We start from the raw sequence: 26,224 nt of genomic DNA, 5'->3' as shown, positions 1-26,224 counted from the left end.
ATCGTTTTAGCTAACGGCAACGCGTTAACCTTCTAGCTAGTGCCTAGCAATGTACTAAGCACCCGGCCTCTCGGGGCTCGTGTCTCTTGAAACGCTACAGAGGACTGATGAAAAAAATGGAGAGGGTTTGCCAGTCAGCGGCAAAGCAATGATCCGTGAAGGGGAAGAGGTGGAGAATGAAGTAATAAGCTTGACTTTGCTGAAAGTTCAATCCCCGCCATTTTGCAAATGGATTGTTTCCCGAACTTTGAAATCGATCAGACGTGTGGACCTATCTACCCCGCCATCCACCACCTACACACCACCACCACCACCACCCCAGCTCCCAGCGCTGCGTGTTTGGGCAGTAGAGTAGAAAACGCGGCTTCTTGTCTCGAGAGATGGCTTCTTGTTGCTTTCCTTTACTTCATTCACCTTGATCACCAGAAGCGGTCAAGCTAGCATTCTTGTTTGTTACCATTCCACACACACAAGCGAAGAATAATAAATATTGTTGACAAATACGCACGTGCACTTGTATAAACAGAGATGAGGTCAAAGAGAAAGTATGGTATAAAAGTCATACAGACATTGCTTCCATCACGAACTTGTATTACTGGACTGCTGGCAGACAATTTTTTTTTCCAGTTAACTGCTAAAACGAGGCATGAGGCAACAAAGCTTCCGGTTTATTCACATTCTTTGTTTAGGCTCGCCGAGTCTAATAGCTTCGCAAGAGGCTAAGCGCTGGTCTTGGCAGACAGACAGCAGTCCACCTATACACATCCTTGTTTCCATGTTTGCTTTTGCTACTACATTCTATAGCCCATGACAGACGAGCGAACACATACACACACAGAGTCAATAGAGTTGAAGAGATCGGTGCAAGTTGTGTTATGAACACCCTCCCACCACCACCACCACCACCACCACCTACCCGACAACTCCGTCCACCCGTAGGCAGACGCGAAGGTATAAACTCAGACAGTAATCAAGCAATCATTTGCTCGCTCTCCTCAGCAACGCAGGCGAGTACAGGCGAGGGGAGGAGGCAGGCTCAGCAAGCCGCGCCGCCTGGCGAGATCGAAGCCGGAAGTCGCCAGCCCGGCGAGCACCAGCCAATTAGGAGTTTCATCGGAAGTCCGCGCACACCCGACACTTGAGGTCAGCCTCAAGGTGATGTTAACTCTGCTGCGGCTCGGAGCCCGCACTAAACCACCGGGTGGACTCGTGCCTCCCGAGAATTCAAAGGTTAACGCGTTCGGATCCAGATGGCTTAATTTCTCGTTTGTGGGGAAATTTGACACTAGTCCTTTTTTTTAAAAAAAGAAAAGAGCGTTTCGATTACGAGTGACGTGTTCACGATTCAGACAAGGGAGCGGCTCAGGCTCAAACCTAATTACCGTGTCAGGTAGCTGAGAGTAGAGGCACGAGCTTCATTACTCTGACACAAGGTTACACCCACAAGTAAATGGCTTTATACCCACCTTCTTTCCTTCCGTCATTGAGACGGAAAAGACGATTATTCGTTGATCTCAGCAATTGCTCCCTCCATCATTTGTGAAGCGTCGCGAACCTTAAAAATACTCAATCTTAAATATTTTCAATGACCAACTGAACGAATAAGTTACCTCCGGACGTTAAACCGGACAACTTTCGATGGAACTGAGAATTTTAAAAGTCATGCAGCAGGAATTATAAAGAACACTAGTGATGAAAGACACTAGTTATGATGAAAGAGGTCGGTTATGGCAAAGATGCTGATTATGTGTCAAGGAATACTGTAAATCAGCCGTCCCCCATGCTTATTTGCTCATGCAAATGCAGTGAAGGGATTTGGAGTACAGTCCATGTAACGTATACTTTCTTATTCTTTATTATTATTATTCCGTCCCGTTTGTCCTTTAACCAATGTTCCTTTCATTCGCCAGTCGTAGGGAAACAAACTGATGGAGCGTAGCACCGGTGAGCTCTTGCCAGTCAGGTCGGTCATCTACCCGTCTGAGAAGGCCCACTATTACTAGCATGTAAATACTTTTATCACGGATTTATATCTATGTTTCTTCCAGGTCATCACAAGTATAAAAGGATGAAGAGGTTCGCTGAGGGAGGGTGACGAGTTATTACCGCGAGAGTCTCACCTGTGAGACAAGCAGACTGCTTATAGGCTGTTCATGGGTCATAGACTGCTCTCAATAAAACAGAACTAAAGAGGATCAACTCTTTATTACTGTTTAGTCCATCTCTCCCCTGCTGTTACCGTTATTCAAAAACACATCGTGTCTAAATATTTACCTTTTGACAATCTCATCAAACACGCTAGCTATGCCTTTATATTAAACACCACCCACTCCCGTCTCGCTCTGCCAACCCCTCCTATCTCGCTCTCGTTCTGTAAACAATCTGTATATATACAGACAGAGAGAGAGAGTAAAAGAAATTTGACATTCAAATCACTCAATGTGATTATTCTGCCTACCGACCTCAGTGTAAATGAAAGTGAGCTATTTTCTTTCTCCTCACCGACTTTGAAAAAAACAAGCAGTCTTCGGCTCTTGTCCCCCCATTGGTCTCTCAGTGGCTTGTGGCCAGAATTAGGCTCGATGTTCATTAGCGGTGGCGTACAGCGCTCATCGTCCAATCGGATTAGTACCCAGGCCCGACTCCCAGACTGCCCCGCGGCGCGTTCCGCCAGGACGCCATTGCCACTCCACAGAGTCAACAGCAGACTGAAAAGACCCAGTCAGCCGCTCGAGCCGACATGCCGCCGTCGTAAGGACTGGTGGTCCCCGAGTAATTGACAGATTAAGTTTGTTCTAGTCATCGTTTGAAGTGGACCGCGCTTGTTGGAGTGGACCCTTTTCCCTCCTTCTCGTGCCACTGGGTCGTTTCGGGTCCTGCCACGTGTTTTCCTGCAAGCTCGTGTCCACCATTCTCTCGTCTGGCTGGCTGGTTGGTTGGTTTGGTAGAGCTTGAGAGAGCTTCCACCTAGCGGCAATTCCGCACGATAAAAAACGGAGAAAGTGGAGTACCTGGTCAAAACCCTCGCAGATGGGGCCGTCTGAGCTGGTGTTGGAACCCGAGACGAGATATGAGCCCTTAACCTTACGACTGACTGGTTAATTTGATAGACAAGTGCGTCTGCTTGTGATTTCACACTATGGGTAAAGACCTTTTCTCCCTCCCTCTCTCTTTGCACGAGGAACTGACGTGATAAAGGGAGATGAAACCCTAGTGTCTGGAGAATACCTTGACAGCCAGTTCTGTGAGCGGGTGTCACATGAGGAGAGAAGTGCGTGTCTCGAGACGAGATATGAATCCTACACATCGGATTCTAGCTTTAGTGGTGGCTAGTAAGCATTTTATTAATAATATACCGTGAAGCCTTCCTCCACAAGTCGGTGTAATCATGTCGGGCCTGTTCATAAAGTGACAGTACGTCGTTACCCGGGGGCATTATGGGGAAAGCAAAGCAAAACGTCTTATCTACGTCGTTATGACACACTGATCAGACCCCGCGGATACTGTTTTATGCTACTTTATGTTACTTTGACACCGATTTATCACTACGATACCAGGAGTAAAGCAGCATCCACGGAGTCTTGACTCCACCTTATAAGTGCGGACACAAGCTTGTCCCTGATTTACCCGGGACAATGACTTATCCTCGCTTCATGAATACGGCCTCAGGCTGATGACCTAGCGCGTAGTATCTGACTGTCGCCGCGCTAATTAGCACTGGGATGTCAGCTGATCAACTTAAGTGGTGTTTACTGTTTCACCTCTGTCTAGAACCATCTTTTTCACTTACTGGCCACAGGCGATCGACTGCGTGATACTGCCATTGCGTTATCGTGGAGTGACCACAGAAAAGCATTACTGAAAAAAAAGTATTCAATTTATACAGATTATTTGTGATAGCTTTGATAAGTAATGTCATTGGTGTAGGTCATGTTAATGTAGTACAAAAATTATTAACGTCTTTGCCATCCTTAGTATCATTATTAAGTTTTCCTTTCTTATATAACATTGTCTTATTTATTTTTATTTCAAGCCCTCTGTATTCAAACTTTTTATGAGGAAATTGTATGGGTGAACTGCTAATTGTGTACAATTCAATTTCTCCATACCTTCAATGGATGAATGAATAAAAATAGCTGATGTCTGACTGTAGTCACCTGTAGAGTCCAGATTTTTTAAACTTCTTTTTTAATTAAAGCCCAAATAATATGATACGGAGATGCTGTTTTAAGCACGCACACACGCATGCACGTACATCAAGCTACTTTACAGCTTAATGAGTCGCTAAAAATACATTGCACCTGCGAGCAGTTTTCCCTAAGGACAAGTCCTGTTTCCATCCTCGCCGACGGTTGGGGTGGGTTTATTAGCAAAGTTCACTCTGTTCTTCTTGTTCATCCACGTCTTCGCGGCCTATCGCTCAACATTTTGCTAAAAAAGAAGTTCGCCTCCAAAATTTATGTCTTCGCTTTCTCAGCTCTTCTATAAGATCTGGAGATGAGAAGGAAAGATAAAGGTCAAGGAACTGTCGCCTCTTCAGCCGAAAGCAGATCCTCTCGCGCCTCTAACGCCCCATAAAGTTTGATGGAGTCCGAAGTTCACACGTAGCCGACAGCAGCGAGAGAGAGAGAGTAGGAGATATAGTCCAGAAGATGGAGGAGTGCGGCACTCCAGCAGCTTAATGGCTACCTTGCGCCACGCCGGAAGCTGTACGGTCCCCATGCCGAGACATCCAATATTTAGCGGCCTCCTGGTTGGTTCCTGCACGGGGACCCCCACCCGGGGAAAAAGGAAATCACAAAACCAACTGCAACAAATGAAACGGAATTTATAAAAATACCTGCCCAAGACCTTGGCTAAAAATGTCCCTCTAGGCTTACAGCCAAATAGGGAAATGAAAATAGTTGTTATGCCCCACTGACCAGTGATGTACGCTACGTCTGGTATGTCCACACAGCTCTTTCACAAGCACACGATCCTTGTGAGGACGGTTCTGGCTTATGAGCATGTCATATTCATAAGTGCACATTAAAAAAAGACATAATAGGCGTAAAACATCAACGGACACGAACACACACTCACTCTTACGCACACACACGTACACAGCACGCAGTATAGACACAACACCACTACACAGTCTATCTACAGACAAACTACACACAATCTATACTCAGTCAAACTACAAGGCACATTAACAGTAAATAAAAATAAATTAACGCCAAACTGTAAACAAAATAAATAAAAAATAGACCACACACATACACGGATGTGAACAGTAGTTACAACAGATTTTGAAACCAAACTCCACAAAATGTTGCCATCATGCGTGCATTCAATCTGCATATAAATCGTATGGAGGTAGAGCATGCACGATCAAATATGTAGGTAAACTCCAGGTATCCCACATCAACAACCAACCACGCAGGAGTGTAGAAACCTTCAAGAACTGAGGGCGGAGGTCTGGCGGTCACCGATGTCCAAGCTGTGGATGACTTTCAGATGACTGCCAGTCTTATCTCAAAATGGCCTCCAAGTTTGACAAATAATAGTCGAAGGAGAACAACAACAATGACACATTAACAAGATAAACACAAAGCATGCGCAATACAACCATAAAATCTAGTCATAGTGAGCACATAAAAATACTTGCACAAATTGTGAAAAAAAACTCGTAAATCGGGATACGATGAGTACATAAATTTTATCAACTTGGAGTGCATGCATATATCAGACGATATCACATTCACGCGTGCACGATCGTAACCTATGGACAAGTTTCAGATATCACATCTTAACAACACACAGACACGGCGAGTGCAGTACTGCCATAAAATCTGGGCATAGCGCGTTCATAAAATCCGATCATAATACATCCATGAAATTCGGCCATGATGCGTGTATAAAACTGAAGCATTTTGCGTACATTGCGCACATCAAATGTCCAAGAAATGCGCGCTTTACACAAACATCTAAGCACGTGGGCGATGCACAAAGCTACTTCTCCAGGCTCGTGCTCTCCAAAGGAAATGAAATCCCTCCACTTCTCCCCTTTCCGACCCATGAAAAGTTAAAAGAAAATAAAAGGTGGAACAAGAAGAACTGAATTTTTAATTAGCCGGAGCGCACGCCGCTGCAATTAACGATCATTGTGCGTTATTTTTTATTAACGAGGGCGTCACGGGAGGTGCTGGGCAGACGGCGGGTGGTGTTGCAGGTTTTACCAGTTGAGCTCATTGCCACAAGTGTGAGGAGCCTAGTAATGGCTTACTTAAGGACTGGTTTATGCAAGACTTGCCACTGTCCTACACGCATATCAACTACTTGCTGTCGTGGAGGGGAGGGTGACAGGAGTGAGAGGGTGCTGGCTTGTGTGCCTTAGAGAGTTGCGACAAAAGACAGATTTTTACTAGGTTGTCATTTTTTAAAATGTGAAATGAATCATTTGATTACAAGTATTATTGTATTAACTGTATCATCTTTTCTTTTAAAGCTTGTGAAATACATCAGTTAAATAGTCTCAAACTCTCCCAATCCCTCCTCTCTCTCTCTTTCTCTCTCACACATAGAAAGATATTCACTCTTTTCCCTTTTCCAGCACTGGAACTTAGAATAATTCTCTTAGTAACTAGAGAATGCACTCGGTTGAATGCTTGCTGCCATCATTCGCTGGTTTCAGCCTCATTAATGAAACATTACAGCGATATTACGATAATATTACATTACCTTCAGCCATGCGCAAGTCCTTGTAGGCCCTGGAGATGTTGCGATTGCTGACAGGCATTGGCGCTGCCTATGAGCCTGTGAGAGCTATAGCTACACCCACACAGTGACCACCGGGAATGGGGATTTAGAAACGAAAGTATGATGTGAAGGGAGCGCTATAAATGTATATATATATATGCAATTGCATTTCTGCATAGCGAATGGGTCTTGAGACCCTAAGACCATGGGCATTTGCAATATATGCCATCAGCAATTGAAATGAAAATCTTGTACAAAACACACACACACACACACACATGTAAGGGCGAGTGGCGTGTAAAAGGATGTTCTAATAGGTGGGTAAAGTTCAGTATATTATTTTATCTCCCCATATCTAGGTGAATACCTTTCTCACGCGCACACATCGCCATGCACACAAGGAAGTCCACATTTCAAGCTGTGCCCATTGGCTGAGGCCTTCAGAACGTAGATGTGTCCTGCAGTGACATCCTGCAGTATCCTGACATCCTGCAGTATCCTGACATCCTGCAACTGTTAACCTCTTTCGCTGCACGCTGAAGTTTGTAGATGGTAGAAGTAAACAAGTGGCTTTTTTTGTTATTATTCCTCCCTGATAACGATGGTCCACGACCATATATAAATGAAATATCTGTCCATGCACGCATGTACAGAGATTGATCAGCTGCAGACGACATCGGCTGTTGCTTTTTTTCCCCCCTTCGGCCTGCACACTGCTCCCAGCCATTGCGGGACTTCTGTAGGGGATCGACTTGCAGCTGGATGAAGAGTAAAAAATGCGGTGGACAAAAGATGGTGTGTGTGCCTGCGAGTGTGCGTGCGTGTTGTTTGCTTGGGGAAAAAAGAATATTGAGCCAATTCCGAGGAAAGAACCCTTGAGCTAGTGAAAGCACGAAATGAATGGAAGGCCTCGCTGTCTGGGTCACAAGACCATTTACGCAAGTGTGGATCGTTCTGTCTTAGATAAACACGGGTACATTGTCCCCAGAACCTATCACAATACTGTCGTAAGCACGCACTTAGTGGACACCCATCATGTGTACTATGTAAATGTTTGTTTTATTAATAATACAAGATTTCCTCGTGACAATCGAAAGTTGGATGGCCATACACCACTTCAGAAAAAGAAAGGGTTGAAAGAGGGAGATGGTGGTCTGGGGAGCCTCATAAACGTTTTCCTTTCCTTGTGGAATTCTCAAAGAAATGTTGTCTCCTTCAATTTTTGCTAATCGTATGGTAAAAGGTAAAGATACCAAAGATTTACATGAACGGGGTACTAGCTGGGACTAGTTAAGGGATAAATGGATGGACGCTCTAACCACTAGGTTATCCGCTTACCTACAGTAATAAAATAATGTGAACACAATAAATCTGAAAGTGACGGTTGTGAAGATGCTGCTAAGATTCAGGGTGAGAGGGTCGCCGTCTCAGTTTTACTCCATGCAACCGGTTGCATACGGCGATATTCTGCGACTTTTGTCCACAGTTCAAAGGAACAAAAACAGTTCACTCAGGACAGACGCAAAGACTAAGTAGTGTTAAGTGGAAATCCAGGCCCATAATTCTGTCCATTAAGGAGGTCATCGATGGCTGCTTGACGAACAAAAACAAACACTTCATCCCCATCCCTCAGCACACAATTCCCCTCCCCCCCCCCAAAAAAAAAGAGGATAAAGCAGAAGACATGGCTAACAGACAACAAAAGAGGGTTTTAGTATTTAAAAGCTCACAAAAACGTTCCCTGGAGCTTTCCTGTAAAGTCTGTAATTAGAACCAGCACTCGCCTGTTAAAAGTTATTTTGGATAGAAAGCTTTTCAAGTAGCTTCACCAAAAAAGTGGTGGACCTGAGAATCGGCTTCTCATACATACTCTGTGTACGGTGCGCGTGTGTGTGCGTACGTGTGTATCAAGGCGCCTGTGCTCGCCTGTGTATGTGGAAGACGAGAGAGAGAATTCGTATAAAAAAAAAAAAAAAAAGATAAGAGAGGCAGGAGTTGGCAAGAGGATGAAAAGTCTCTCGAGGAGAAAAAGAGTTGAAGAACTAAGAGGAAGGATAGAGCGGAATGAACACGTACCGCTCCTTTCGACCTTTAACCTCGCCGTGTTTAAACTGATTGATTCCTGCAAGTGCGTGCGAGCGCGCGATGGAGAGAAATGTTGGAAGCAGGAAGGGGAAGTGTGAACTAGAGATCCTCCCCCCTACCCTTCAAAGACGTTTTTCTTTCCTCCCGAGTCGACACGTCTTCAAGACTCCACTGGGTGAGGTCTTCGATCTCACGGGCCCTACATGAGACGGACATCGTGCCAAGTTCCCACGTTTTGTAATCACAGTCCATTTCTTCTTCTTCTTTTTTTTAAATCTCCTCTGACCTAAATCACTCCCTCTGTCCTGCCCTGTCTTGCTCGACTTCTCTTTCTCCTTTCATTGAAATGGGCCCAGAGGCCGGCTAATGAAATCGTTTTGTGTAAACAGCAGTTCCTCTGTCACTCTCATGACCATTCATTTCTCTTCCCATCACATTGCCATCAACATTCGTACACACACAACTATTTGTTTTGCCCTCAAAAGCTTCTATTCCTGATTATTCTTTTTATCTGCAAGTTTTAAAAAAAAAATGCTCTCAGTAGGTGACAGCCTGTCATATGCAATATGCCAGTTTTATTAGTTCAGGCACTATTGTTGTCTGTCGTGAAATACAACCTTTTGAATGTTGTCTCCCCGTTTTGTGAGTGTAGGTGTTTTTATGTCTAATCGTTTCTAGGGAAGTCTTCAAGACCTGAGTTTATAGAGAATCGGCAAAAGTCGGTCCAAGATCTGCAAGGTATATTCCCCACGTAACCGGCATGATTGTAGGTGTGGGGATTTTCAGAGCAGAAAAGAATAGAAACATACAAAAAAAAAAAAGTGCAAGAGTTCTGTCATCCAATCAGAATATTAATCACAATGCAGTTACCTTCTTCTTCTGAATGGCAACATAACAAGAATTTTGATGAGCCCACCTTTCAACCAATGAGCACTACGCATGCGCCGGAAGTAGAGCGAAGAAACGTTTTCAGATCGGATGCCGCAGACGACAGAGTTCCGACGCAATCACGATCAAACACAACCAGAAAGGTCGCGAGGGTCAAGGCAAAATTGGGGATAAACAATCATCTTGCCATCGACTGCAGTTTGCACTGCTTTTTTCCCGTCTTCTGTGTTGGGGCGGTCCGTTGACGCAACGATTAGCGCCTGTCACCAATACCACGAGGGTTGGCTGTCCTGGGTTCAGCTCTCGTTCTTTCCCTGCGTGTGGCATCAGTTTACAGGACTGACGGCCTTGTCGTTATCTAGCCTTAGCTGCTGGATCAGCGCAAAATACCAATTGCCCTCCCCCACCATCATGTCTTCATGTACTTCACACGGCTTTCTACTGACCCGCGCGCGCACACAGACACACAATCAGACTGTGGTAGTCATCTCTCCTTCGGTTTTGGCAACACAGTTCTAGCAGCATCGAATCTTGAAGTCTACCATCATGCGACACCCATTTCCGCAAGTGCGTGAAGACACGCAGAAGCTGCTGCTGACACCGACGAGCCACCAGCAGCTTCGACCAGAGGCTCGAGTTACGAGCTGTGGATCTCGTGCGGCCGCGCGTGATTTAGCGAGACTGGACGTCTGGCGAGGGCCACTACAGGCGATCGCTGTACCTAAGTGACTAACCGTACATTGCACCCTCCCCCCTCACCCCGCCCCTACTCATCGACGTATTTCGATCTCAATGTCCTTGTTATTTATGGACCTCTATCCTGAAATGGGGGCGACTGGGAAGGAGGGTCGAACGGAAACCTGGGGCGAGCTGGATCCGCTGGCAGGTCTTTTCGGGGATTTTTGGTCTAAATTATTGCTGTTATTATGCCACTGCGCAAATTCACTGCATTTATGCGCGTGGAAATAGAGCGCGCTTTTGTATGTATTTATAGCTACGTGAGTTGGCACAGATGCAGGTGATAGTAGACGGCCAAGCCAGCCCGCCAGCCAGACAGACGGACAGACCCAGATGAAAGAGTCAATACTGTCAGCGACATATGCTAGGAAGTAAATAAATAAAAATACATTAATAAGTGCATATATACTAAATACATACACTAACAATGGTATCTTCGGTAACTGCATTTATGTCCCATTCAACGCCATTTTGCACGTGATTTTCCAATGCTAATTTTCAAAGACTGACCACAGTCATGATGTAGTCCTCACTGTGCTGCACTAAAAATAAGGGCAATCATTATTATTATTACTCATGCTAATCAATACGACTCTCCTCCTCTACCGTTTAGGACTAAATTGATGCTTGCCTCCACGACCTCACCCACACCACTCCCTGCCCACCTGCTTAGCTTCAGTAGAAAAATGAACCTCTGGAACATGTGGCTACACAGGTGGCTGTCCCAGATGCCGTCGCGATCCGAGCAGGAGGCTGCGCGTTTATGCACTCGAGTGGAAAACACGAATAATTCTCTGACTTAATCACTGGAAATTTCTATGGCAACTTTGGGCCCACGTGGAGGGAACAACAGCTGGAGCCGGCGTTTGAGCTCCCGGGAAAGCGCTCGTTGGTGTAATTACAGACTTGCGTGGCGAATGACAGCGGGGTCGGTGGCGTAGAAAACGTGTGCGACATCGCCAGACTTGTCCTGGCATTGCTAGGATTTTGTAGCGAATTCCCACAAACACACACACGCATACATGCACACACACAGCTCGCATAAACGCATGCACGCACACAGGCTCAGTTACCAGTCTTTCTGGCATCTGCTATCCGCGACAACAAAAGTGTTTGTCTAAAGCATCCATTTTTTTTTTAAATTTCGGCATATTTGATACTGCTTTCCAACCGCACCCCAGTGTTTAATCATTTCAACTTCTTGTGTCACTTGTCACTCTATACATGTAGTCAAGGATCATTACCACAGACCTCATTTACTGTAATTTTGCTTGTACCGGAAAGAATTAGCAATGAAATGATATTGTATCCCTCAATAATCAAATCCAGAGCACGGTTACACAAAAATTCATCTTCAATTTTACTACGAAACGGACAGTTGAAGTATTCGTGCTTTATGATTAACATTTACAGCAAACACTCACGCGTTAATGCTGTTAGAGGGGAACAGTGGAGGAGGACGGGGCGGAGAGATCAGTGCTGGAAATACGCATCTTTAAAGCTGAGGAGGAGTCATTCGTTAATGCTGTTCATTTTCGAGGTTTCCATCAAGCCCAGCTGTTGTTGCACTTTCACGCCTGAATTGGTGGTGCAAGGAGTAGCAACCATGCAGGGAAGAAGGAAGACTGAGATAGAGGAAGGGTCGGGGAGGGGAAGAAGGGTGACTGAGTGGGGTACAGAGAGCAGGGGAGGGTTTTAGTGAAAACTGAATGAACTCTGTGTCCTGAATCTTGAAAAACTCGCATTGCAACTAACCTCGTTCAGCAAAGTAATCTCACTTTTTCTTTCCCTTTCTCTCTCCTCCTTACCTTCGCTTCCCCTCATATTTTATTGAGAGTTATCTTAAAGCCCGTGTCGCCCGTTGGTCAGTACTAACTCTCGCCCTCTCGTGACCCAAGGCGAGGATATGTGGGACATAGACACACCCCACAGAAGGCACCTGCACAGAAAACAAATGCCGAACTAGCTATGGGCCCAGATGAGCACAAGGCAGATGCACCAACCGACATTCTACGACCACTGCCACAATATTTCTCACACACTCGTACAACGCCAAACAACGTGATGGTGGCCATCATTTCACCAAATCGTATTCTGTGTGCACACGACATCTTGTGACCGACATGACCAGGCAGAAAAAAAAAAAAAGAATATTTCACACCAGCAGCAGCTTGCCTGCCGTGCCGCCACACTAGAAACGCATCGATTATCGGGTACGACTGTTTGGGTATTGTCACCTGAGCGCTGCGAAGAACATTAGGTGCTCGTTCTCTCGCATGATAATTGTGGGACTGACTCATTGTAGCTTCCGCCTTCTGTAAGGTTCGGGTTGAGGGTCACAGGGGCTGGAGTCAGACAAGTGTAACGCACATGCCTTGTCCAGCTGCTACAGAAGTCGCTGAGCTGTTGTATGTCTGTAAGGACCTTGCACAGACTACATCTTCTGTTAATATGAGTCGCTGAGCTGTGCGCACAGACTGCACCTTGTACCTGATAACGGTTAATCCACACCGCTAGTGCAGAAACTGATATCAGTGGTATCATTCTCAGATGTACTTCACAGATCATATGACAGGTTACCCTCTACAAATTACATTTTCTTCATTTAGTTCGATCCTTTCGTTCTTTCCTCTTTGTAACACCTTTTCCGCATGAGGTACGATGACAGGAAATTATTGTGGTTGAACGCTCCATCATCTGCTATAACTAACGAGATTTCAGTCCATTTGTGCCGGATAGTCATTTGTTTTAATTAATTTTCTACAGACCCCAAAGATGTAACAATAGCCAGATGTCATCTGAGCTGGGTTGTATGTGAAGTCTTAAGTCGGACTTAAGTTGAGAATACGATTTATGGCTTACACTTCCAAACCATGTATCGTCTTGAAAACGAGTCTCCTGTCTCGAGAGGCAAGTTGACTATTCAGATGAAGCTTAGCAAAGTCTACCTGCAGTTGAAGCCGGCAGCTTAAGACTTATCTTCGCGACATCTCATGCACACAATCCGGATATTATTGATGACCTGACATCCGAGAAGCATACAAGTACATAAATATTCAGAGAGTAAAACTGAACGGAAAAGAAAACGGAAGAAAGATGAGCAAGTATTGGAGCACACCTCATATGTATGCAGTACCTATGACAAATTCCGCCCTTTATCAGCATAGCAACCCTCCTGTGCTTTTTTCGCCTAGGAAACCCTCTCCCTTTCTAGCCATCAGAAGGCTCATTGAAGAAAAGAAGATGAGAGACATAGAAGAGAAAGACGGATAAAGAAATAGCACACAGTCCCTAGTCTCTTTACATGCAGTAACTGAAGAATTTCTATGGTCTTAAACAGCTAGTCTGTTACCAGTACAGTGAGGATTGGCTTTTCTGGGTTCATATCTCGCTGGTGGGTCTGCTTTGGCCATTCAGTTTAACTTGAAAAATCTTATGCTGCCGTTAGTACGTACACGTTTGTCGGTGCAGCAACCGTGCATCTTTATTTAGCACATGATTGGAAAAAAGGGTTGCATACCTTCTTCCTGCACCAACATATGCTAATTAGGAGAGGATGCCAGTGAGGTTGAATGTGTATACGCCTGCCTGCCTGCGTATTTTTTTTTCTCTGTGTGTGTCTGCGTGTGCGAATGAAAGAGGGAGAAAGAGAGACTATCTAATCAAGCTAAATTGTCTTCAGCATTATCCGGCAACCGTCCTCTGGCTTTGGCGTCTGATTGATTTGCCTGATGTCCTGCTAACGAGTTTCTTTTGTTTGTTTTTAGATTCTTGGGAAGGGTCCCTAGCTTGTCATAACGAGGCACCTCTTGGTCGGAGCGAGGAAACCGATAGTTTCCCGGAAAGGACGAGGGGAGGAGAGCTACATGGCCAGGGGCCGATAAACGTGCGTTTCCCCATCAGCAGTTTGACCTCCTGCACCCCAACTCCCTCAAAAGAAAAAATGACACCTGATTTTTAACAAAGCTAGGTGTCACAAGCAGCGTCGCAAACGCAATGGTTACTTCCTCCCTACAACTCAATATTTCGATCACAACGTTAGGGTTGTGTCCCAGACAGGAGAGATGCAGCCGCTCTCCAGGCTGCGACCTCTTGTCACCTATCCTTTGCAAACGTCCCCAGCTGCTGCTTTCACGCCTCTGACCCCCCATGTCACCCATGCCTTGCATACTGTACCTACCTTCCGCTTTCTCAACACCGTTGACGTTCATGTCAGGGTTTGGGGAAACGGAGAGCCAAGTGGTTAGAGCAATGGAGTCCCAGTCGGCCGCACCGGTTCTATACCCGTGTTGAGCAAGGAAACCTCCCCCACTCGACTCAGCTGACTTCATAGAGGGTCGGAGAAAGGGACGGCTGCAAGGGAGAAAAGTTAGCCCCGAGAAAAGAGGTTTCTAACATTTCATTACCCAACGACCTTAAAAAAAATTAATAAACTCAGATAAGATCTTGACCTTTGGAATTACTGGACTGAATCTTGAAAGTTTAAAATGCTGTAAGTTGGCAATCGTGAATGGTGTGGAGGGTGCTGACCTGATGACACTCTTTTAAGCCTTCCTAAATTACAGACAGAAGGCGGACTTTTAGGTATTGTTAGGTACGCTGTCTAGGCCACGTGTGCAGACACCTGCATGACGTGCCCTCCTCCAGAGAGAAAGCCCCCAGGGCAACATTATAGAAAAAAACTGATTGAGGTCAGTAGTCCCACGGCCACCTCGCCTTTCCGATTTACCTCTAGTGTGTGCTGGAGATCAATGGTGCAGGAGAAGGGGTGTTTGTGTGTGTGTGCATCTGTTTACACTGACACAACTGTACGCCAGTAAGGGCCAAAGGTTACTATCTTAAGTTCACATCGAGACAATGAATGAACATCACATTCCCTCTCTCTCACACACAGAGGCATGGCAACTTTGACAGAGATTGTAAACAGGGGGGCAGTTGAGGAGACAATGACTTCAGAAAGAAGATAGAAAAGTTGCTAAGCTCCTTAGTGAATATATTTGCGAGGCAACTACAGTGGACTAATTTTCATGATCAGCGATCGTAAAAAAATCAGCTTATTCACCTTTCGTCACTAGTGACTGCACAGAAACCAGAAATTAAACAAGTGATATTCTGAATTACCTCCTCGCAACACCGAAGCCATTGGCATTCATGACATAAAGGTTGAGGGACAAACTAAGTTAATTATAGCAAGAGAAATTTCTTCTGTAATGTGATCGATCTTTTCAGACTTGGATCAGGCTACTGCAGTTTCCAAATTAACCGATTTTGTGTGTTACCTTACACGGTTCGTTGAGGCATTGCTTTCAACGGCACGAATAATAATATACTGAGTGCTAGTGGCGCATTGCTGACACCTTCACCTCAGATCATACGCACGCGTTCTTACAAGATCGGTCCTGCACAAATAAATGTACCTGCAAGCTCTAATAATTTTCAGTAAAATGAAAACCCAACGAGGAATAAAAATGTAGGCAAAAGTCGAGAAAAGGGACTGTACTTCTGCAGCCATTATCGCCTGTTGTAAGAGTAAGGCATTTCTGATTTTTTCCTTTTTGAAGTAGCATTCGCGATTTTTTCATTGCTAGGATTCGTGACTGCACTCTCAACATAAATGCTGTACTGATCGAGAAGGGGTTTGTTACTGCAAAAATAGCAGTAGAATTGTGCTCGCGTATGTTTACTTTATACGTGTGTATATAAATAAAACATGTTGACGCCCCTCATGACAGAAAGGAACGCCTTCGCTCTGTGATAATTTGCGACAGACCCGTGAAATTTATAGTAATCACAACTCATTGAATACTAAGCCCCGTCCCCTAACCTCGCATTCCGCTGGCGTCAGGTCGAGCGGCTTGCCGATCGTCAGAATCAAAGCGGCGCGCCAGCTCGTGAGGGGAGGCGGGAGGAAAGCGGAATGGCGACTAACACAACGACCACAGTTACACGCGCGCTCGCTTGCCTCGGCAGAAGCCACCGTGAAGAGCTGAGGGCACTCGATCCGATCAGAGGCTCCCTTCTGTCACTCGCTTGGAGTTTCTGCTTTTGGTAAACAGTTCTTTGCCTGCTTTGGTCGAGCTTTACTAAAGAGAAACCGTGACTGAACGTTTGACCCTAGTGGCCGATGAGCGAACACGAGGCGGAGTGCTGTTCCCAAATTGAAGAGTTCTCTGTGAGGGTGGGAAGGCAAAACTGACAGGTGTAGACATATCGTGTCCGCCACCGCCGCGAAACACACAAACGCTCGTCTGTTGTGGTTGCAGTAGTTTTTGGAGAGAAGCAGAATAAGCAATGGATACGTACGTGTTGTGACTGCTGGCAGCAAACAACATGACTGTGTAAGCATCGTCGGCTGATTTTCTATCGTCTGCTCCTAGCTGCGAACTCGCAGAGTAGCCGGACTTGCTCGCAGTCAGTAAACGTTTGAGTTTTTTTCTCACCCCAAGATGGCGAGCAACAGGGACATGAACGGGGAAAACAGCCTTGCTCATTACGATGGGGCGACCCCCGAATCTGTACAAATAGAGGTTCGGTCCCCAGCAAAGAACAGAGCCAAAAGTACGGCCTTAGGCCCTGCCAAGTCAAAAAATGTTATGCTGTTCGAGCGGGCGTCAGGGAGTTGGTGGAACCCAAAGTTCGATTCTCCAACTCTAGAAAAAGAACTGTTTCGACAGTATTTTCCGCACTATCGCCGCCGTTTTCAGCACGCCTTGATCTACATCATCGTGGCTTGCATCGCCTGGAGTATCTTCTTTGGCTGCGTACAGCTGGACAAATGGCCTCATTTTCTGGCAGGAGCGATCGTCTTGGCTGTTGTTTGTGTGCTCATCTTGGTCCTGACCCGTTTCAAACTTTATGAGCGTTTTCACTTACAAACTTCAATCATCTTGTCGTTGCTTTTGGTGGGACCACTTTTGGCAACTTTTGCGTTTGATAATCCAAACATTTCGCTCATAGGAACATTCGCAGCGTCTCTAGAAGTGCTACTTTTGCTGTATACATTCATTCCTTTGCCTCTTCTCGTATCCGTCTCAGTAGGGTTTCTCTACTCTATTGCTTACGAATGGTTAGTAGCCGTTCGCTACTCAGAGATGCAGGCGATCTACTTCATCGCCAGCAAGGCGTTGTTTCACCTGTGTTTACACCTTCTGGGCATCCACATTTTTATCATGTCTCAAGTGCGCCATCGTAGCAATTTCTGGAAGGTGGCCCAGTCAGTCCTTGCTCGGCGTGAGCTTCAGGTGGAGAAGCAGATCAAGGAGCGCATGATCCATTCCCTCATGCCCCCATCTGTTGCTCAAGCAGTAATGAAAGCAAGGCCAGAAAAGGATGAAGATGAGGACATTGGAGATGGACGCAAGAGACGAAGCAAAAGCAAGCGTGCAAAGGGTGAAATCATTTTCCGATCTTTCAACATGAATCAGATGGATAATGTCAGCATCTTGTTTGCAGACATAGTAGGATTCACAAAAATGTCCTCCAACAAAACAGCAGAACATCTTGTGGGTCTCCTAAACGACTTGTTTGGCAGATTTGACAAACTGTGTTCACAGATACGCTGTGAGAAAATTAGTACTCTTGGAGACTGCTATTACTGTGTTGCTGGTTGCCCAGAGCCACAGCCAGACCATGCTGAATGTTGTGTAAGAATGGGTCTGGGCATGATCAAAGCCATCAAAGAGTTTGATGAGGACAACAACGAGTCCGTGAATATGCGTGTGGGTGTGCACACTGGCACAGTTCTTTGTGGAATTGTTGGAACAAGGCGCTTCAAATTTGATGTGTGGTCCAATGATGTGACCCTTGCCAACACGATGGAATCTACTGGCAAGCCAGGAATGGTGCACATCTCTGAAGCTTCCTATAAACTCTTGAAAGACAAGTATGAAGTGGAGGAAGGAGAGGACGTACCAGGTACGTTTTATCATAACACATAACTATATTTTATAGATATATGTATCTTTAGTTTATAATTAATAATTATATGACTATAAAATAGCAGTGTTATATAACTACTAGTATGAGACACAGCTGAGAGTGTGTTGTTTTCATGCGAAGCTATTGAGGAAGATATGCTCATGTGTCATAAGTGTTTTTTGAAAAGTTATGAAGAGGTTATTTTTCTTCTCATGATTTTGTTTCCCACAAAGCAGTTGTGAGAAATGTTATATCTCATTTTCTTCTTAAGTTGGTTCCTTTGGATATGGGCTCCAGTTATATGTCAGAACATCTTGTTTTCATTAACATAATATATTTTGCAAAATATAAGTAAATCTCAGGGCTTATAAAAGGTAGCTTTGTAATTTTATCTTCAAGAGATATTAGCCTATTACTAATCTACAAATTAGCAGGAGTTAAGGCTGTTGCTGTACACCACTGCATCAGGTGGATGGATATCCTATATGGCAAAGTCATTTTTTTATGATCAGTTTTATATCTAGAGATCTTTATGGATCCAAAATCTAGACTATCTGGTCATTCAGTGGAAATCAGAGGGATTTGTTTGGTGTTAAAATGAACCCACATGAACTACATTTAATGTTTCTTGTAAAATCATTAGCTCATAATTCTTTTGTCAGCATACGCATTGTAACATAAACTATGACAAAAACACAGATTTTTGGATTTAGATAAAAATGCTTTAAAACTTAGAAGTAATGACTATGCATCAATGCCTAAAATAAGTAAAAATATGTTTCTCTTATGCCTTGATTAAGCAGAATTATACATTATGTCAGGAGAAAAAAATTAATTAAGAAAACTTGATGTGCAGATTAGAGGAATATTAATATAATTAATATAATTTTTGTATATTGTTTAATGGAATGACAATATGGAGTCAAAGGAGCATTGTAGAGGGACATCAGTGTCATGTTATGAGGGAGTCACTGTGATGTTCTTCACAAAGTGGATATTCGCTTTTATTAGGTTTTTAGTTAATCATTGTTCACCATGAATCATGCTTAGATTTTTCTGCTGAATCTTTCCATCTTACCAGGTTATTGTCAGTCAAAGATTAATTACAAGTCTTTGCTGATATTAACTGAAAATATTTCTCAGTGGTGAATGTGTAAAGATCTTTTATTCTCAGCAGTAAGAAAGTTGTTCTGAAAGCATTGACAGTAATATTTATTGTGTTACAGTCTAATATGAAAGAGAAAAGGGGTACTTACCATCTTAAGTTTTGAAACCCAGGTCAGTACTAGTTTAAAAAAAAGAGAAAAAAGCCATGCATGTCTCACAGGCTTTAAGTTCTTGTCTGGTAGCTCCACAGTGCTAGCAGTGATGATGGCTTTTCCTTGCATGCGAGGGGTTGTGGATGCCACTGTTTGGCTCCTTCTTCCCTGCACTTGCTGCTTTCTTTGGCGACCAGCTTGTGCACACAGCTCACGTTTTAGCTTCCCTTCATAGCAGATTACAGAACAGTGACAGCCATTATACTGTAGTGTAAGTGTCATCTTGAAAGTTTTGTTCTTTCTGAGCCTAGCACATGGCCTGACAAATAAAGAAAGAAAGGTTTTATGTATGGTGGGCACACATAAACACACAATGTTTGCTTAGTCACTAAAAATAAACAATCTGCACAAAGGTTATTATAAACATCAAATTGTTCCCATCTTTGTACCAGGGAGATTCAAACTGCATGCCTTTCAAAGTCAAGCACTAATTTTTGTGCATCATCCTTTTTTTTTAAAACAGTTTTGTCTCAGAATTAGAGAATAGCATTTTCCACAAAAACATTAGTACAGCCTCACTAGGTTACAATTTTATGGATTAGGATTTCAGAATGCTAAATAAATGTAGAATTAAATTATGCAGGATGAAATCACATTGTTGGAACAGGTGCATGCTTGTAATCAAGGGGAAAAAAGCAGCATTATTATTAATTCCGAGGAGTTCACCTCTGCATGAAGATTTCTGAAAAGAGATATTAGTGTGCTGGTAATTACTAGCTTAGTCTGATTTAGTTTTCAAAGCCAGCATGCTCTATCTGATAGTGTAATTTGATAATTATGTTTGTATAAACTATTTCAGGCCAGATTTTCCTTAGTTAAAGCCCCTTGCTTTTGAAGCAGTTGAATAGTTACACTAAGAAAGAAAGGCGTACAACACCATAACATGGGTGAGGGATAAGGAGTAGTTAAAAGCTTGTTTTGATGCTTTTGATTTTTTTAATACATATTTTTTTGAAGTATTTATTTTATTGATGCTAGTTTATGTATGAAATTAATTTAAGCTTTTAGTCTTTAGTTATGACAGAGATAAGGTAAGCTTAATATAATCTCACAATAACACACATGTAAAAGCTCATTCAAATCCTACCAGTCATTTCAGTTCCGTGTACTGTTTCTCCTGTTCACATGCACCTGCACCTGTACAGGCACACACACACACTACTATTACTGTCTGAATACCTCTTGTGGTCATTGTGTAAATGATTGGCTTTGTCATGAATAGGAATCAGCAGTTAGTGCACAAGGGAAGCAGTAGTTTATCTGACAGACTGGTAATATGAGATGGAGGTCTTGTCCTTCTAATAGATTATAAAGGTAAAAGATTTGTTAAAGATAAAGGATTAGCATAAATGATTCTCCTTAATCTGATTTTAATGTGTCACTGATATCTTCTCCTGACAACTTCACATGGATGCAAAAGAAAGAGAGAATGTGTGTGCGTGTGTGTGGCATTCTTTTTTTTTTTTCGCGATTGTTCCTAACAACTAAGTAACAGCATTTTTTGCAATCTGAATAATACTAAAAGTGAAACTCACTGTTAGCTGTATCATTTTTTTTTTTGATCATTTTACAATGAAGCTATTGAAAAATAAAGTGGATCCTAATTAAATACAAGTTTTGAAGTATATAGAGCACATTATTAATGCAGGAGTGACTGGAAGTTTAACATAAATGCACTTGACTTTGTCACATGACAAATTTAGTTCTGATTTATTGTGCCTGTTGTTACACAGGTGTAACTACTTATAATTTGTGTTGAAATGAAGCCATGAAAGTTGAAAGAACACCCATGATCTATTAATGTAAAAGGCTAAAGCTTTCAGTTGTCATTCAGGGAGAGCAGTAAGTTTAAGTTCAGTGTTGTGCTTTGTTTTTTGCCACAGTTACAATAATAACAAGAATAATAAAGAGTCAAGCATGAAAAATAAGGAGAGAGTAATTTTTATGCCAAAAATAAATGAAGATGGGTAGGGTTGAAGAAGTATTGTCATTGACTATTTCCCAAGAGCTCAAGACAGTTTCATGCGAAACTGGGTAATCTGTGAAAAGTGTTAGGTGACCATAGAGGTGGTCCATGTTGTAATAACTAAATAAGCAGCACATACTTAAGAACTCATCGCTAAAGACCTTTTTTCCTTGCAAACATTTCAATCTGGCTGTATCTCTAATCAGTACTAATAATATAGAATCTGGTCAGACTCATATTTCCTTCTAGCCAACTGAGGCTTTTTTTGGCAGGGGAATAGACTATGTATAAGTAGAATGATGATATGACTGAGACAAAGGTTTGCACAAACGTTTTTAATCTATTATTTACCCTATGACGTTCCCCATTAAGACACATTTAGGTTTAAAAAAGATATAAAATGATTAACTGTAACTTTAGTTTCTAAAAGAATTACTCAAAGCAGAAAGAGATTATAAAGGCATGCTCTCCAGCTGTTGCAGAACATTTTTACCTGAGGAGAGAGAAGCTACTGAAGCAATGTGCATAAGAGATGTTTTTAGCTCAATGAATGAGAGGCAGCAGCTGAAAAAAGACAGCCACTTTTGTGTTCCCTTGCAGAGAGCTGTTTATAGAACTTAAGTGTCATGCCAGGGGCCTAAAACAAAAGAATAACAACTTGGGGCACAAAAGGTGAATTTTAAGAGAGCAAGAAAGATCATGCCATGTGGTGCTGCAGAGCGCTGCACAGAGTACTATGTGCTGTGTATTAATTAATTTCCAAATACAAGAGAGCAGCATTATCAATCATATGACAGTTCTGTTGAATCCGTAAGCAGGAAAGGATTTGTTTTGACTGCTACTATAAATCCCTATTTCAAAATTAACTTCGTCACTAGTGTTGTGTAAATCCCACTTGGATAGTCTGTTTGTGTTCATGCATGCATGTGTGTGAGAGGGAGACACACAGATACGCATAGTACAATAATTACAAAAAGTAATGAAAACAATCAATAGGAACAATAACATTTTCCTAATTGACAGAAGACATGATATTTTTATCAGAAAAGTTTATGAGTGGACTAGTATACCAACACACACCAGTTAAAGTTCCTTCACTCCATATTTTTCAGTTTTTGTGCAAATGTAGAAAGTACAGCACTTTAGTTTAGCATCTTGAACAAGCAAACAGCATAAGGTCAGTTGAACCCATGAAGGTTTACAGCATATCAGCTGTCTAATGCAGTAAATCAGCACCCCACACCACATAACAAATGAAGAAAGTAAAAGGTAGCATTTTGCAAGTGCTTAAGGAGCATAGACAATGCTAGCAGTAGAATCTGTGAAGGCAGGCTTAGGGAAGTGGGGAGGGGGCATGTTTTTCAGCGACAGTACATAATATATAGTCCTTAAGCTAAGGTCTAGATTGAAAATGCAAGCCGCATGTAAAGCCATAGGTTTGCAAAGAGGAGAGGAAAAAATTGTAAAAAAGATTTTTGTAGATTATAACTTCATATTTTTATTTACCTTTTTTTTCTGGTTATGACTTAAGCAATACCAGACAGTTGTGTTCATGTAAACCATAATGCAGGTTTGATCATACTGGAAGAATGTGTGCATTTTATATGTGTGGTTTGGGTGGGTGCAAGCTTATTGCTTAGGCAGTCCCAACATTTAAGTGATGCAAATTGAGTTAATTTGAGTGCCACTGTATATGCATGCATTAGCAGGCTCAGTGCTTGCACCCATGAGCACACCCTCTTTTATTTGTCCTTTAATGGTGTCCAGAAAAAATGTAGTTCTTCAAGTAGCTCAGCCGTTGACTGCTTTCGTCGAAGCTCCTATAAAAAAAAAAAAGTGCGTGAAGTAAGTGATTTTCAGTTCAGCCTTTGTAGGGTCTTTTTCTTAAATTGATTTTGTATTTTTTGTTTTTATGCAGGCTTTTATTAAAGGGTGCGTGCGCGCGCACGTGTGTGTGTGGTTAAGACATTAGTGACTGAGACAGCTTCTGGGGTTTGAGTTAGGGTTGGGGTTAATGTTTTGGTGTAGGTTTTTATTTTGGACAGAATAACTAAGCAGACAAAGCGATCGAGTTCAGCTGTCAACTTCTTGCTTCCGTAGGTCAGTTGCCAAAAAAAAAAAAAAAAAAATAAAATCTCGCCTGGTGTTCTCCCGCGCATCACAGAAATGGATCCTGCAAGAAGTGAGCGCATCTCAACGCAGCGAATAAAAGAGTCCCGTTGGGTTTGATAATAACTTTGAGTATGAAGTCTCCCAGCAAGCCGAGTCGGCAAAGGGTTTTGTCCCAAGGTTTTGCACTAAAAGCAAAGAAACGCCTGCTGTTGGTCAGGGTGAGGAAAAGGACAGCAGGACTCGGGCCTAATTTTGAGGGCTGATGTTAACAGTTACAACACAGAAGTTCATCAAAGTTCAAACAAACAAGAACCGAAAGTATTCGACTGGTGTATTGTGTTTGACACAAATTATGTCGTAATATTATGTGGACCTAAGAGCTCTCTCTCACACACACACACATAGTTCCGATCACAAACCTTCATTTCTGTATGTACCTTCGGTTTCGACTGTCTCCGTTAACCGGCTACAGTGTTGTAGGCGTCGTCTGGTTCTTATGAGATGCCATCCGAAGCCGGCATTTTCTTAATATCACTTCAGTTATGTGGTGTGTAGCAGTGAGCTGATGTGTCTGCAGTATCTTCAGCGGCTCCGTTTCTTATTGACGTAGTATGAATTAGCCACAATATAGATGTTGTTCCCGAGTATACAGTATATCAAGTATATAAAGTGTGTCGTCTTCGGTTCTAAAAGCAATCAGTGGAATCGCTATTTTGACAAAGGAGTCTGGGACTTGGCTGAGAAAGACGGCACAGTGGTTACACCTATGTACCCCTTGTACAGGTCACACGTGTAACGCCCTGTAACTCGTCAACCCCCGTTCTCACCTCAGGCAAAGTACGCATAGAACTAGGCAAGGCGGTTGTGGTCGGTTAAGAAAGCTGTGAATACAACATTAAAGACTGGTTAGCATGAACTTTATATCAGTTAGATAGCCAACGTCATTTTCCCGCCGAATGTTGGTTCCTGCACGTGCAGCCATCAATGTGGAAAGAACTCGTCGTGAGGGCGCCGCTTTGTGTGTTGCTTTTAGAATAAATTGAATGTCTTTGTTACGTTTCAGCCGGGAGAAAATACTTCTGACCATGTATTGAAGAGAAACAACCGCACTAGCACTGTCTGGAGTGTACTTTGGAACAGTCGTGGCGTTTGTCTGTGCAATCAGGTCGGCGTCTGCTTTTCGCGCCAAGAATTTTGACGAGTCGGACACACGTTGCACAAGCAAGGCGGGCTGTTTGGGCCGCGGCGAGCATCAAAGAGATACTTACTATCTTTAACCGCACCGCCCCGAACTGCAGCGTGCAGGACGATGCTGGAAGAGGGAGGCTTTTGTCTCCGGGCATGGCGTTCACGTTGGGCAGATGGCGGTGAACTGCACTTGGACGATACGGTCTTATAAAAGTAACATTATCTTGGTAGAGCGGGGATTAATTTTACCCAAGGTGTAAAAGATACACGGCCGACAATTTTCTTGCATTCCAGACATGCAGGCGTGGTTCGGTGGGTTTTAAGAATATTGAAAACATCAAGAATCTTACACATCAACGCAGTTTCTCGGTGTCTGAAGAGATGTTCGTAAGCTTGGAAATCTGATCGACGTCTGACCGTGAAAGAAAAGCGCACCTGGGTGTTGGGAGGGTCTCGGGGGCCCCGCAGCGTATCGAGTCCTGTGCTCGGGGGTGGAGTGGTGTGTGTGTGGGGGGGGGGGGACACGAAGTAAATGCACGAGCTTTCAGTTCGCACCCGGTTTGCGTGAGGTGTAGAGTTACGCAGCAGCTCCAGCCCCAAGGCAGAGCTCAACGATCTGGCACAGCAATGCTTTACAGACATGCTGCAGCACTGGAGGCTTCAGGTTTTTTAGGGGTGGTGGTACTGGAGGGGAGAAGAGGTGGTTTGAAGAGGATCCCGTAGAGTACTTGTGCATGAGCTTCCCGTCCGTTGTCAGAATCGAAGTACAAACCCTTTTTTAATTCACAAGTTTTAACTTGTAAACGGCAATTTAAAAAAAAAAAACAACTCGTTGTCATGTAGCAACTGAATTGAAATAATGGTCTGTCGTTCCTGCTTACAGACCTGAGCCGTTGATGTTACGTAACATATAATACGAACTATGAGACTGCAGAAACTGCCCCAAAAATGTTGGGTGGGACAGAGTGGGTGGTAGTGCAGGCACCGACTTATGAGGTAGGAAGAAAAGAAACTATCGGAGTACTTCGTGCAACGAAAAGACGAGCACACTAATCGCCTTTCCCCTTTCAAAAGAAATCCCGAAGAGGCGTAAGGGATGTGCAGAGAAGAAAAGTGCCAGTGACAGCCTAATGGAACTAGCAGGTTTGGAACGATATACTGAACTGGTATTGATTGGTGGTGGACAATAGGCGCTTCTAAAGACCTTAACGTCGGAGTAGACATGATTCTATCAGCGGATTGCTTTCATTATTCTGTGCCCGCAAGCTTA

At 43.5% G+C, this 26,224-nt stretch overlaps 1 protein-coding gene and 1 long non-coding RNA gene across 3 annotated transcripts in view; one reads left to right on the top strand and one right to left on the bottom strand.

Moving 5' to 3' along the window:
* Positions 1-4,093: 4,093 nt before the first annotated feature.
* LOC112558935 lies at positions 4,094-15,324 on the bottom strand. Its single transcript, XR_003098256.1, has 3 exons — positions 14,633-15,324; positions 12,261-12,391; positions 4,094-4,807 (listed from the first exon to the last, which is right to left on the bottom strand). It is a non-coding gene; the product is annotated as an uncharacterized LOC112558935 (long non-coding RNA).
* Positions 15,325-16,296: 972 nt separating this feature from the next.
* The window catches only part of LOC112558934 (adenylate cyclase type 9-like), a 32,610-nt gene continuing 22,682 nt past the window's right edge, over positions 16,297-26,224 (top strand). The window contains exon 1 of one of the 2 annotated variants that reach the window (XM_025229704.1): positions 16,297-18,366. In XM_025229704.1, the coding sequence (XP_025085489.1) occupies positions 16,899-18,366 (1,468 nt within the window). In that variant the 5' untranslated portion in view covers positions 16,297-16,898. The remainder of the gene's footprint in view (positions 18,367-26,224) is intronic. The other variant, XM_025229705.1, reaches the window with a different exon arrangement.

Source organism: Pomacea canaliculata, linkage group LG3 (genome assembly GCF_003073045.1).
Source record: "Pomacea canaliculata isolate SZHN2017 linkage group LG3, ASM307304v1, whole genome shotgun sequence".
In the NCBI taxonomy this organism is placed as follows: domain Eukaryota; kingdom Metazoa; phylum Mollusca; class Gastropoda; order Architaenioglossa; family Ampullariidae; genus Pomacea; species Pomacea canaliculata.
This window is presented reverse-complemented; position numbering and strand designations above follow the sequence as displayed.